At 37.4% G+C, this 14,376-nt stretch overlaps 1 protein-coding gene across 1 annotated transcript in view; it reads left to right on the top strand.

Moving 5' to 3' along the window:
- Positions 1-14,376, top strand: part of CARMIL1 (capping protein regulator and myosin 1 linker 1) — a 362,146-nt gene that overhangs the window by 222,090 nt on the left and 125,680 nt on the right. The window contains exon 23 of the mRNA XM_075316069.1: positions 11,407-11,500. Within this exon, the coding sequence (XP_075172184.1) occupies positions 11,407-11,500 (94 nt within the window). The remainder of the gene's footprint in view (positions 1-11,406; positions 11,501-14,376) is intronic.

Below are 14,376 nucleotides of genomic sequence, written 5' to 3'. Positions count from 1 at the left end.
AAATTAAACATTTGCCCTTTTTCACATCTGTTCTAAGCCAGAATATGGCAAGAACTACTCAGCTAAGTAAAGAGAAACAGTCCATCTTTACATTTAAAAATATATCAAAAAGACTAATCTGCACATCCAACACGTGTGAACAGGTGCTAGCTGAAAACACAATATAACTGCAAAATACATACAACTGCACTCTAAAATGCTAACAATGAATAAGGGAACTCTGGTTTTGCATTACTGCTATAGGAATATTTGAAAATGAGATATTTAGCATATGTATTCAATACTAAAGTTCCCTTATTAATTGTTAGCATTTTAGAGTGCAGCTGTATGTATTTTGTAGTTCAATCTTTAAATTGAGACATGAAGATCAATCAATCTAGGAAATTATTAGAACCTTTTAAACTCTTCAAGTCATATGTCATGTACGTTACTTTGATGGTGGTTAGCCATCATGTGCCTCTAACAGCTTTGGGGGTATCAGAGATTTGCTTGTGGCTGATAACTAGTTAAATCCCACTGTCAATCTCTGACAGTGGGATTTAACATGCGCTGGTGGGGAGTGCGTCATTCCCCACTCCCTGCGGCACGTCCCTGACCTCAAGGAGCGCCAATGGGTTGTCATGACAGAAAGGGGTCAGCTGATGACTCCTGTGTCTATCATGACACTCCTCCTGTGATCATTGGCTGAGATAGTGATGATTTCAGCTATACAGAGCCATGCTTTGTATAGCATAAGCGATCAATGATCACAGCTTCAAGTCCCCCTAAGGGGACTAGTAAATATAATAAAAATGTTTTAAAAAGAAAAAGCTTAAAAAAAATAAAAAAAACACCAGTTCAAGTCACCCCCCCCTATTGCCCATTTCAAAATAAAACAACCATGGCATGAAGAGGTTAACGTGAACATGACACCTGGTAGATGCTGCTCATGAATTGGGCACTAGCTGTATGATGTCAGCCAGGTATGTTTGATATCGAAACACTCTCGTGTTTCACAAAAAAATACTTTAAAAGCTGCTAGGGACCAAGATTGCACTGTAGACTGTGGTCTATGTGCAAATATAGGTAGAGACCTGTATATCCAGGGCAGTGGGCAGCCCTAGTCTACAGTGAAGTCTCAGTACCCGGCGGCTTTTGAAGTATGGTTTTTCTCCGAAATGCCGCAGCAGTTCAGTCAAACATACCTGGTTGAAATCACACAAGTGCCTGATGCATTCTACCTGCATCGGGCAGCTCATATCAGCTGTCAGGTTCACTTTAAGGTATTGTCAAGTGCAGCTAGGATAACATTCAGTAGATATGATGAAACTCTTTTAGGCTTTGTGCACACGTTGTGTAAATTCATGCATTTACGCTGCGTTTTGCACTGCAGCGTAAATGCATGCGTCCTGCGTCCCCAGCACAATCTATGTAGATTGTGCATAATCAGTCTGCACATTTCTTGTTTGAATGCAGCGATTTGGATGCCAAAATTTTGACACAAATCGGTGCAGTCAAAAAAGCAACATGTCAATTATTCAGTGCGCTTTGGATGCAGCTCCCACTCAGTCTATGGTGGGGGCAGCATCCAGAGCGCATGAAATCGTGATTTATTCTGCTGAAACACTACATCCATTATGCAGTGTTTCTGCAGCGATTTGAAGCGCACATGTGCTGTCAAATCACTGCAGAAATGTCAGCATTTACGTGCGCACAAAGCCTTATGAGGATAGTCACAGTAAGGGAAGACCAAGTTTTACCTGTTCTGCAGAGGATAAGTTCATCAGTTACCAGCCTCATTAATCAACAGCACTTCAGATAACAACCCTCTTGATTGATGCAGAAACGAAACATCAAGTATTAAACACGTTCACTTCAACTGTCCAGAGTAGGCTGCGAATAGCAGGCCTTTTTGGTCGAATTTTTGCAAAGAAGTTGGGTCAAGCAACACAAGCATTGGATTTTGTCAGTGAAAATCTGTACTTTGGACTGATGATTTAGAATTCGAAATTTTTACTCTAATAACTGCCATGTTTTTTTGAGACGCAGATGGTTTCTATATCTATGGTGCCCACTGTGAATCATAAGGGACTGGTGTGAAGGGGTTTTGATACTTTGTTGGCAAAACATTTGGTGATTCATTCAAAATTAGGGTACACTTACCCAGCATGTCTACCACCGCATCCTGCAAATATGCTACCCAATCTAGTTTGCACCATCATTTATGTTGCAACAGGACAATGACCTCAAATATAAATTTAGTCTATGGTAGGGCTATTTGACCAAGAATAAGAGGAATGGAGGCCTACATCAGATGACATGGCCTTTACAGTCACCCATCCTCAACCCAGTTTGGTTAGTTGGCATGAGTTGGACCACAGACTGAAGGCAAGACAGCCAACAAGTGCTTGGCACCTCTGGGAATGTATTCAAGACTGCTGTAAGTCTTTCTACTTGACTACCTGACAAAACCTCTTGTGAATATACCAAGAGGCTATAATGCTATTATCAGAGTAAAAAGGGAATGCTTAAAGGAATCCAACACTTAATGTATACCCTGTTTTTTTTGCGTGTTACATTATTCCTTGTTTCCATATGTGTCAATTCATGGTTTTGTTGCCGTAAGTCTGAATAAAAAATGTGCACATTCCAATACGCGCAAGGAAAACCATTACATGAACACGCTTATCCAAACTTTTGACGGGTACAGCCTTATTTATCATCCTTATATCATCACATCAGAAATGTGGTCACAGCTATTAAATGCAAAATAGTTAAGGTAAATTAGATTTTCCACAGCGTACACTCATTTGAAGGTGTGCTGGGGGCCGAGTGTCTCTCAGATGTCCTGCACAGTGACCTATTTGCTATTTTGATCTCTTTTAATTGCCTATCTGGGTTGTCTACCTCAGATGTGATTTATGGAAGGTGATAGTGGCACTGAATATGTAATGCTTACATCCCGTCACACTTTTCTCTGTAAATTGGATTCTGGCAGGCTTAAAATGCAGGATAGGTTTTAATGTAAATTAAGTTAGATAATGAATGAACGGCATTTAACGCTGAAATTGAGTTTTTCTTGTATATTGCATGACTGTATGGTCATATGTATGGTCAATATGGTAATTATGCAGTGTTTTCTGGATATGCTGTATACTGAATATGCTGAGTCTACACAGTGCATGCTGATGCAATACACAGTATACTGAATATTCTGATTCGGTACACCGTATAGTGAATATACTGATTTGGTACACTGTATAGTGAATATACTGATTCGTTACACTGTATAGTGAATATACTGATTTGGTACACTGTATAGTGAATATACTGATTCGTTACACTGTATAGTGAATATACTGATTCGTTACACTGTATAGTGAATATACTGATTCGGTACACTGTATAGTGAATATTCTGATTCGGTACACCGTATAGTGAATATACTGATTTGGTACACTGTATAGTGAATATACTGATTCGTTACACTGTATAGTGAATATACTGATTTGGTAAACTGTATAGTGAATATACTGATTCGTTACACTGTATAGTGAATATACTCATTCGTTACACTGTATAGTGAATATACTGATTCGTTACACTGTATAGTGAATATACTGATTCGTTACACTGTATAGTGAATATACTGATTCGTTACACTGTATAGTGAATATACTGATTCGGTACACTGTATAGTGAATATTCTGATTCGGTACACCGTATAGTGAATATACTGATTTGGTACACTGTATAGTGAATATACTGATTCGTTACACTGTATAGTGAATATACTGATTTGGTAAACTGTATAGTGAATATACTGATTCGTTACACTGTATAGTGAATATACTCATTCGTTACACTGTATAGTGAATATACTGATTTGGTACACTGTATAGTGAATATACTGATTCGTTACACTGTATAGTGAATATACTGATTCGTTACACTGTATAGTGAATATACTGATTCGGTACACTGTATAGTGAATATACTGATTCGTTACACTGTATAGTGAATATACTGATTCGTTACACTGTATAGTGAATATACTGATTCGTTACACTGTATAGTGAATATACTGATTCGGTACACTGTATAGTGAATATTCTGATTCGGTACACCGTATAGTGAATATTCTGATTCGGTACACCGTATAGTGAATATACTGATTTGGTACACTGTATAGTGAATATACTGATTCGTTACACTGTATAGTGAATATACTGATTCGTTACACTGTATAGTGAATATACTGATTCGGTACACTGTATAGTGAATATACTGATTCGTTACACTGTATAGTGAATATACTGATTCGTTACACTGTATAGTGAATATACTGATGCGGTATACTGTATAGTGAATATACTGATGCGGTGAACTGTATAGTGAATATTCTGATGCGGTAAACTGTATACTGAATATTCTGATTCGGTACACTGTAGAGTGAATATACTGATTCGGTACACTGTAGAGTGAATATACTGATTCGGTACACTGTAGAGTGAATATACTGATTCGGTACACTGTAGAGTGAATATACTGATTCGGTACACTGTATAGTGAATATACTGATGCGGTACACTGTATAGTGAATATACTGATGCGGTAAACTGTATACTGAATATTCTGATTCGGTACACTGTAGAGTGAATATACTGATTCGGTACACTGTATAGTGAATATACTGATGCGGTACACTGTATAGTGAATATACTGATTCGGTACACTGTATAGTGAATATACTGATGCGGTACACTGTATAGTGAATATACTGATTCGGTACACTGTAGAGTGAATATACTGATTCAGTACACTGTATAGTGAATATACTGATTCGGTACACTGTAGAGTGAATATACTGATTCGGTACACTGTAGAGTGAATATACTGATTCGGTACACTGTATAGTGAATATACTGATTCGGTACACTGTATAGTGAATATACTGATGTGGTACACTGTATAGTGAATATACTGATTCGGTACACTGTATAGTGAATATACTGATTCGGTACACTGTATAGTGAATATACTGATGCGGTACACTGTAGAGTGAATATACTGATTCGGTACACTGTATAGTGAGTATACTGATGCGGTACACTGTATAGTGAATATACTGATTCGGTACACTGTATAGTGAATATACTGATGCGGTACACTATATAGTGAATATACTGATTCGGTACACTGTATAGTGAATATACCGATTCGGTACACTGTATAGTGAATATACTGATTCGTTACACTGTATAGTGAATATACTGATTCGGTACACTGTATAGTGAATATACTGATTCGGTACACTGTATAGTGAATATACTGATTCGTTACACTGTATAGTGAATATACTGATGCGGTACACTGTATAGTGAATATACTGATTCGGTACACTGTATAGTGAATATACTGATGCGGTGAACTGTATAGTGAATATTCTGATGCGGTAAACTGTATACTGAATATTCTGATTCGGTACACTGTAGAGTGAATATACCTATTTCGGTACACTGTATAGTGAATATACTGATGTGGTACACTGTATAGGGAATATACTGATTTGGTACACTGTATAGTGAATATACTGATGCGGTACACTGTATAGTGAATATACTGATTCGGTACACTGTATAGTGAATATACTGATTCGGTACACTGTATAGTGAATATACTGATTCGGTACACTGTATAGTGAATATACTGATGCGGTACACTGTATAGTGAATATACTGATTCGTTACACTGTATAGTGAATATACTGATTTGGTACACTGTATAGTGAATATACTGATTCGTTACCTTGTATAGTGAATATACTGATTCGTTACACTGTATAGTGAATATACTGATTCGGTACACTGTATAGTGAATATACTGATTCGGTACACTGTAGAGTGAATATACTGATTTGGTACACTGTATAGTGAATATACTGATTAGGTACACTGTATAGTGAATATACTGATTCGGTACACTGTATAGTGAATATACTGATTCGGTACACTGTATAGTGAATATACTGATTCGGTACACTGTATAGTGAATATACTGATTCGGTACACTGTATAGTGAATATACTGATTCGTTACACTGTAGAGTGAATATACTGATGCGGTACACTGTATAGTGAATATACTGATTCGGTACACTGTATAGTGAATATACTGATGCGGTACACTGTATAGTGAATATACTGATTCGGTACACTGTAGAGTGAATATACTGATTTGGTACACTGTATAGTGAATATACTGATTTGGTACACTGTATAGTGAATATACTGATTCGGTACACTGTATAGTGAATATACTGATTCGTTACACTGTATAGTGAATATACTGATTCGTTACACTGTATAGTGAAGATACTGATTCGGTACACTGTATAGTGAATATACTGATTCGGTACACTGTATAGTGAATATACTGATTCGTTACACTGTAGAGTGAATATACTGATTTGGTACACTGTAGAGTGAATATACTGATTTGGTACACTGTATAGTGAATATACTGATTCGGTACACTGTAGAGTGAATATACTGATTCGGTACACTGTATAGTGAATATACTGATTCGGTACACTGTATAGTGAATATACTGATGCGGTACACTGTATAGTGAATATACTGATGCGGTGAACTGTATAGTGAATATTCTGATGCGGTAAACTGTATACTGAATATTCTGATTCGGTACACTGTAGAGTGAATATACTGATTCGGTACACTGTAGAGTGAATATACTGATTCGGTACACTGTATAGTGAATATACTGATTCGGTACACTGTATAGTGAATATACTGATTCGTTACACTGTATAGTGAATATACTGATGTGGTACACTGTATAGGGAATATACTGATTTGGTACACTGTATAGTGAATATACTGATGCGGTACACTGTATAGTGAATATACTGATTCGGTACACTGTATAGTGAATATACTGATTCGGTACACTGTATAGTGAATATACTGATTCGGTACACTGTATAGTGAATATACTGATGCGGTACACTGTATAGTGAATATACTGATTTGGTACACTGTATAGTGAATATACTGATTTGGTACACTGTATAGTGAATATACTGATGCGGTACACTGTATAGTGAATATACTGATGCGGTACACTGTATAGTGAATATACTGATTCGGTACACTGTATAGTTAATATACTGATGCGGTACACTGTATAGTTAATATACTGATGCGGTACACTGTATAGTGAATATACTGATGCGGTAAACTGTATAGTGAATATACTGATGCGGTAAACTGTATAGTAAATATACTGATGCGGTAAACTGTATACTGAATATTCTGATTCGGTACACTGTAGAGTGAATATACTGATTCGGCACACTGTATAGTGAATATACTGATTCGGTACACTGTAGAGTGAATATACTGATTGGGTACACTGTATAGTGAATATACTGATTGGGTACACTGTATAGTGAATATACTGATTCGGTACACTGTATAGTGAATATACTGATTCGTTACACTGTATAGTGAATATACTGATGCGGTACACTGTATAGTGAATATACTGATTCGGTACACTGTATAGTGAATATACTGATGCGGTACACTGTATAGTGAATATACTGATGCGGTACACTGTATAGTGAATATACTGATTCGTTACACTGTATAGTGAATATACTGATGCGGTACACTGTATAGTGAATATACTGATTCGGTACACTGTATAGTGAATATACTGATGCGGTACACTGTATAGTGAATATACTGATTTGGTACACTGTAGAGTGAATATATTGATTTGGTACACTGTAGAGTGAATATACTGATTCGGTACACTGTATAGTGAATATACTGATGCGGTACACTGTATAGTGAATATACTGATTCGGTACACTGTATAGTGAATATACTGATTCGGTACACTGTATAGTGAATATACTGATTCGGTACACTGTATAGTGAATATACTGATTCGGTACACTGTATAGTGAATATACTGATTCGGTACACTGTAGAGTGAATATACTGATTTGGTACACTGTAGAGTGAATATACTGATGCGGTACACTGTATAGTGAATATACTGATGCGGTACACTGTAGAGTGAATATACTGATTCGGTACACTGTAGAGTGAATATACTGATTCGTTACACTGTATAGTGAATATACTGATTCGGTACACTGTATAGTGAATATACTGATTCGTTACACTGTATAGTGAATATACTGATTCGGTACACTGTATAGTGAATATACTGATTCGTTACACTGTATAGTGAATATACTGATGCGGTACACTGTATAGTGAATATACTGAGGCGGTACACTGTATAGTGAATATACTGATGCGGTACACTGTATAGGGAATATACTGATGCGGTACACTGTATAGTGAATATACTGATGCGGTACACTGTATAGTGAATATACTGATGCGGTACACTGTATAGTGAATATACTGATGCGGTACACTGTATAGTGAATATACTGATGCGGTACACTGTATAGTGAATATACTGATTCTGTACACCAGTAGAAAAGGTCAGTGTTCCGCATCAACATCCAGGAAGGAGGAATGGTAAAATCCAAGTCTATTATAAATCCATAAAATCATGCAGTTATTAAACAGGGGCAGATATGGTATGTGTTTCAGACAATTGGTCCTTATTCATAGTCTGCTGATTATATTACAGACAAAGCTTAAATACAACCGCACAGAAAATAGGTGTGGACACATGAAAGAATTAGCAAACTATCACAGATGTAAGATAAGTAAATCTAATGTAATAATTATAGAACAAGACAGATTTAATATTCATACCTTTTTAGTGTTCTAATTTCAATAGGAAAATCCACCATGCTTCCCTTTTGGTGTAAAATTTGAATTAAATCTCCCCCACGTTTGGGTAAGTGGACCTTTTCTAAGGCACTAACCCTGAATGTACATGCAGGAAATGTTCGGACGCACCTGATAGGCTCCCATTGTTATTATTAAGCACATCATATATATGCTGTAAATCCTTTTCCTCAAGGTCTGTGTAGTATATCCTATATATTGTGCAAGACAAGTAGTACATGATGTAATGTAGATGAAATCAGTACTTCCACAATTAATGGTTTTTATATCCTATTTTTTTTTTTTTACATCTGACCGTTTGCTTATTGTTTCGTGTGTCCACACCTATTATTTTCTGAGTTGTATTTAAGCTCTCTGTAATATAATCAGCAGACTATGAATAAGGACTGATTGTCTGAAAGGCGTACCATATCTGCCCCTGTTTAATATCTAAAAACAGGAGATACGAGTATATATGCAAGAAAAATATTTTTATTAATATGAAAGAGACATACGCAACACAGCATATGCTACGTTGCGTATGTACGTTGTATCTCCTGTTTTTGTATATTGTACGAGTAGTGCATGCACCCTGTCGGGGTACATACATACCGACAGCGTGCACACCATATGGCTCATTTATTGGGAATTGTTCCCTGTTTAATATCTGCACGATTTTATTGATTTATACTAAAGACTTTCATTTTACCTTTCCTCCTTCCTGGATGTTGATGTGGAACGCTGACCTTTTCTACTGATCATTGCCGACATCTCGGCTTCTCCCGCACCATCCCTGGATTGGTGCCTCTGTTTGGTTATTGGTGAGCTGGATATGTATTTTTTTTCTGATTCTGTACACCGTATACTGAATATACTGATTCTGTATGGTGTATAGTGAATATACGGATTCTATACAGTGTAGACTGAATATCCTGATTCTGTACAGTGTACTGAATATTATGAATCTGCACACTGTATACTGAATATGCTGATTCTGTACAGTGTACTGAATATTATGAATCTGCACACTGTATACTGAATATGCTGATTCTGTACAGTGTATATTGAATATTCTGAATCTGCACACTGTATACCAAATATTCTGATTTTGTATCCTGAATGTGCTGATTCTGTACAGTGTATACTGAATATTCTTATTCTGCACACTGTATACTGAATATGCTTATTCTATACAGTCTATACTGAATATTCTTACTCTGTACACCACACCGTATACAGACTATGGTGATTCTGTGTTTTGTGCAAGTATTATATATTATATACTAAATCTATTCAATATTGGATACAATTTTGCTTATAAATATTGTGCAGATTACCCATTGGCCTGATGACAAGGGAAATTAAATCATAAACCTGTTCACCTACTTTGTGCTAGTCAGTATGGTAGATCTGTTTGGTAGAAAAATTCATAGACTTAATATTGGTGGCGTTTATAAGACCATAGCGGCTACAGGTGATGCAGTTGTGTCTAGACCCCCAACGTTTGGGAAGAGGACATGTGAGTGAGGTTGGGCTTGTGGGTGGGGGTATATACAATATGACACCAGAAGACCTCACTGCAGAGGTACTACGACATAACTGAGTATATGTAGAACCTGCACAGCATGATCTCCTCATTGATAGCGGCATATGACATTGATAATAGTTGTTCAAAGTGTAAATCAGGAACTGGATCTTCAAAATACTGTGCAAACTCAGATCTCTATATACTATGTGCCCCTGAAATATTGTCACAGAGCACAACATTTGTATTTATGCACATATCTTCAGCTGCACATGAAAATCTATGTCCCAATGGCTATAAAATACGTTTTGAACATTTTCCTCCACAATATTAAAGTCTCCATTATGAGTCCAGCTACTCCTGGACTCCTAAAATGTTCATCTGTATTTCAATGTTAGATTACATGCATTCCCCTGTTGGCACTTTTTGCTTCCTGAGCAGTTTTGAAAAGATTTTCAATCATTTTGCATGGTGCATTTTTTAAAACCTCTTTATTAAAGAAAAACACAAAAAATTTGAACATACTGTATGAATAGCATTTATAAATTTAACAATTTATTTAATTTATTAAAAACTATTTAAAGAGAACCTGTCACCTGATTCATTCCACCCAGACTGTGGGCAGCATGAATCAGAGTCTGGTTGTAGTCAGGTGTACAGTTTAATATATATACTTTAAAGATCCAGCTGTGGACCATAGCCAGAGAGACCAGCCTGGGGCAAGAGAAGCTGGCTGTGGAGACTAGTCTTATCTCCAAAAATCCAGCTGGGGACCATAACTGGAGAGGAGACCAGTCTGGCACTGCCTCTGGGAGAAGACTGTGTGGGGTAGGAGAAGCTGGCCGTGTAGATTTGTGTCGTCTCTGGTCATATCTTTTAAGTAGTTTTTCTCTGAAACGCCAGAGCATTTAATAGAAAAACATACCTGGCTACAATCGTGCTACAAGGCTCTGATTCATGTTGCCTGAGTTTAGGGCACCATGAATCGGGGGACAGGTTCCCTCTAAGGCTGAATTATTCAACGTATCGGATTTTAAGAATATAAACTTTGTGTTTTTAGGAATTATACATTGAGGTTCATGCCTATTCCTATAAATGATGCTTCCCAAGCATTGAAGACAAACCCAGAAAAAACAGAGGAAGCCTTACAAAAGGTAAGATCGTGTCTCTGTCACTGCTTCTTCTCCATTCCAGAGATGTCTCATTCATCCCACAGACTTTGAATGGAGGACAGTATTAATACAGATTAGTTACCGAATCTGAGATTGTACATCTGTTCTTACATACGGCTGTTAATGTAAAGTGGCCTGAAATTAAGTTTTTGGCACTCGTGGTGAGTATTTGGTAGGTTTTTTTGATGCTTCACGTTTTTTCTATGCATGGAACGCAGCATCTTACAGAACAGGAGTTAAATATGTCATGCCCGCTGTGCTTATCTTGTAGATTTGGGCATGACCAAAATAAAATTGGGTAGATCACTTTCTGAATTTCCACATTTCAAACAACGGTTTGAGATTAAGTTTATTCTAGAGGGAAGGAGTATGATACGAATACATGAGTAACTTTATATTGGTTTTCCCAGTAGATATAATATGTAGCTGTTTTGGCTGCATTTCACCAGGTCTCCTGCCAAACACAAGGTGGAAGAGGTTCCACTAAAACGTTTTCCTATATACACATGTAGGAATGCTTCAGATGATCATCTGGAAAGGGATTAAGTAATATCTGGTAGATATCTGGTTTAAGACCCTTAGTTGAAATACTCACTTTACACAATACCAAAAGGAGACTAAAACTACACCTGAAGAACTCGTAAAAACCAATGTAAAACATTCTCAAACACAATGAAAAAAGTAACCTAATTTTAATGTACCCAGTCAGCATGATGTTGTAATGTAAAGTAAAGACATAGCTATAATGGAGCTGTGATACAGATTAAATTGATACATTTAATGAAATTCACTTTATTGTTCGTTTTTTTTTTTTTTTGTTTTTTTTTAGCAACATTTCTAATATTTTGCTAATTCGATTTCAGTGCACAAGGGCCGGATTGTACTCTTGGTCTTCTCCTTCCTATCTAGGAGTACCCGGCCCCTCCGCCTTCCTGTGGTCTATGAATGACCTTCCTCCTCTGTTTGAAATCTCAGCAGTGAACTGTCATTGACAGACCAGAGGCAGGTAGTATGGGCTGGAGAATCACAGACAGGGAGGAGAAGACCCAGTATACAGTCAAGCTCCTTTGCACCCAAATCTAATTAGTAGAAAACTACAAATGGTGATTAAAGAAGAACCACAAAGTACATTTCTTACTCAAAAAGATCCATTTAAGCAGTATGACAAGCCCATAATAGGCATGGATTTACAAAAATTGTGCTGATAGTTTCTCTGTAACTACTTGGTACATAAATGCTGCAGAAAATCTAAAACTCACTAAATAATCATTGTGTAAAATACTCATTGTGTGGCATTTTTAGCCATTCCATGGAGCATGAAATTCAGCTTAATTAAATCAATCTGAAGTTTGCTTGAGAGATGAATCTTTTAGAGACATTGAGACTTATTTCTGCATGCCTATGACCTACTAAATGCCACATATCTAGGTGTAACTAGTTACTTAATATGCCTTCATGGTTCCAGCTTACCTTTTATACTATGTTACTAGGGCTATATTAAAGCACCCCTCCAGTTTTTTTTGTTTTTGTTTTTTTCTTTTTAGCGCTAGAGTGGCGCTTTAAATTTAAGCCTCCTTTCATATCCTCGCTTTCTGGTGGCTTCTTTATTGACGCCAATCTGGTCCAACAGTGCCATCTTGTGCCCATAAAATTTGAGGAGTCTGAGACCTCTCCCCTCCTCCATTACTAATCTGTAAGTGAAAAAAAATAAACACAAACACCGAAAAAAATCACTTATTTGAAGTAAAATACAAAAAAACCCCTCTTTTACCCTTTTATTAACCCCCAAAACACTCAGGTCCGATGTAATCTACACAAGGTCCCATGACAATTCCAGCTATGCTATATCTGAAGTGACAGTCCGGGGATAGAACACGACCGTCCGCTGTGGCTTCAGGTAGAGAATGAGCCACAACAATTACCGGTGATGTCATTGAGGTTATTTGTGGCCACAGCTGCTGGTTCCCACTGTCCTCCACCTGTGATTGAAGGTAATCTGACCTCAGGTGATCTCATTGAACTGAGTGACCTCAGGTGAGACCAACCAGAGCAGCGCTGTAAAAGATGAAGAAGACGCTGGAAGGTGAGTATAATATAGGGGTCAGGGGAATTGCACTCCAGCTGTGCAGAAGAAGACATAAAACAAACATAAACACTTGAGTGGGGCTTTAATAAAATAACATGAATTTTAAAATGTAGCTCCTTTTCATTTAAAGGGGTTATCCCACAAATAAAGTACATTTTAATCAATAGATATTTGAATAGTATGTTTCACAATTGAGTTTATTAAAAAAAAAAAAAATGTTCCTGTGCTGAGATCTTATAAATGTGCCTTTGCTATGTACTGTGTAATGGCCATGTCTGACCATGCAGGATCATGGTGTCACGTTAGGTATGGAGAAGTACAAAGGGAAGGGAAGAGAAACCCTGTGTCTGGGGAAAGGGAAGAAGGTGACTCCTGATCAAACCTACTGGTCCCTGGGGTCCTTCACCACCCTAGATAGGTTCCGCACCAATGCACCGAGCCGGATTCCTGACCCTAGGTATCCTTATTGCTGGGCCCTAAATAGGGAACGGATGGGATGAGCTTGTCAGCCCCACTAAACACTATAGAAAACATAAGGACACACAGGGGAAAGTGCATGAACTAGTTGTGTTCAGATGACTCGGATAAAAGTTCAGCAAAGTTTTCTGCCACCTGCTTGCAACCAAGGCTTGAATGAACTGACTAATATCACCAGCACCAGTCCAAAGAAAGAAGGGGTATTTAAGCTTCAAGAGAATGCTGGTGATCAACAGCTGGGTGGAAGGCGAGGTCCTGCTGAGCCCTAAAGGGGAGAGATGAATCCAGCAGGAAA

Source organism: Anomaloglossus baeobatrachus, chromosome 6 (assembly GCF_048569485.1).
Source record: "Anomaloglossus baeobatrachus isolate aAnoBae1 chromosome 6, aAnoBae1.hap1, whole genome shotgun sequence".
Taxonomy (NCBI): domain Eukaryota; kingdom Metazoa; phylum Chordata; class Amphibia; order Anura; family Aromobatidae; genus Anomaloglossus; species Anomaloglossus baeobatrachus.
This window is presented reverse-complemented; position numbering and strand designations above follow the sequence as displayed.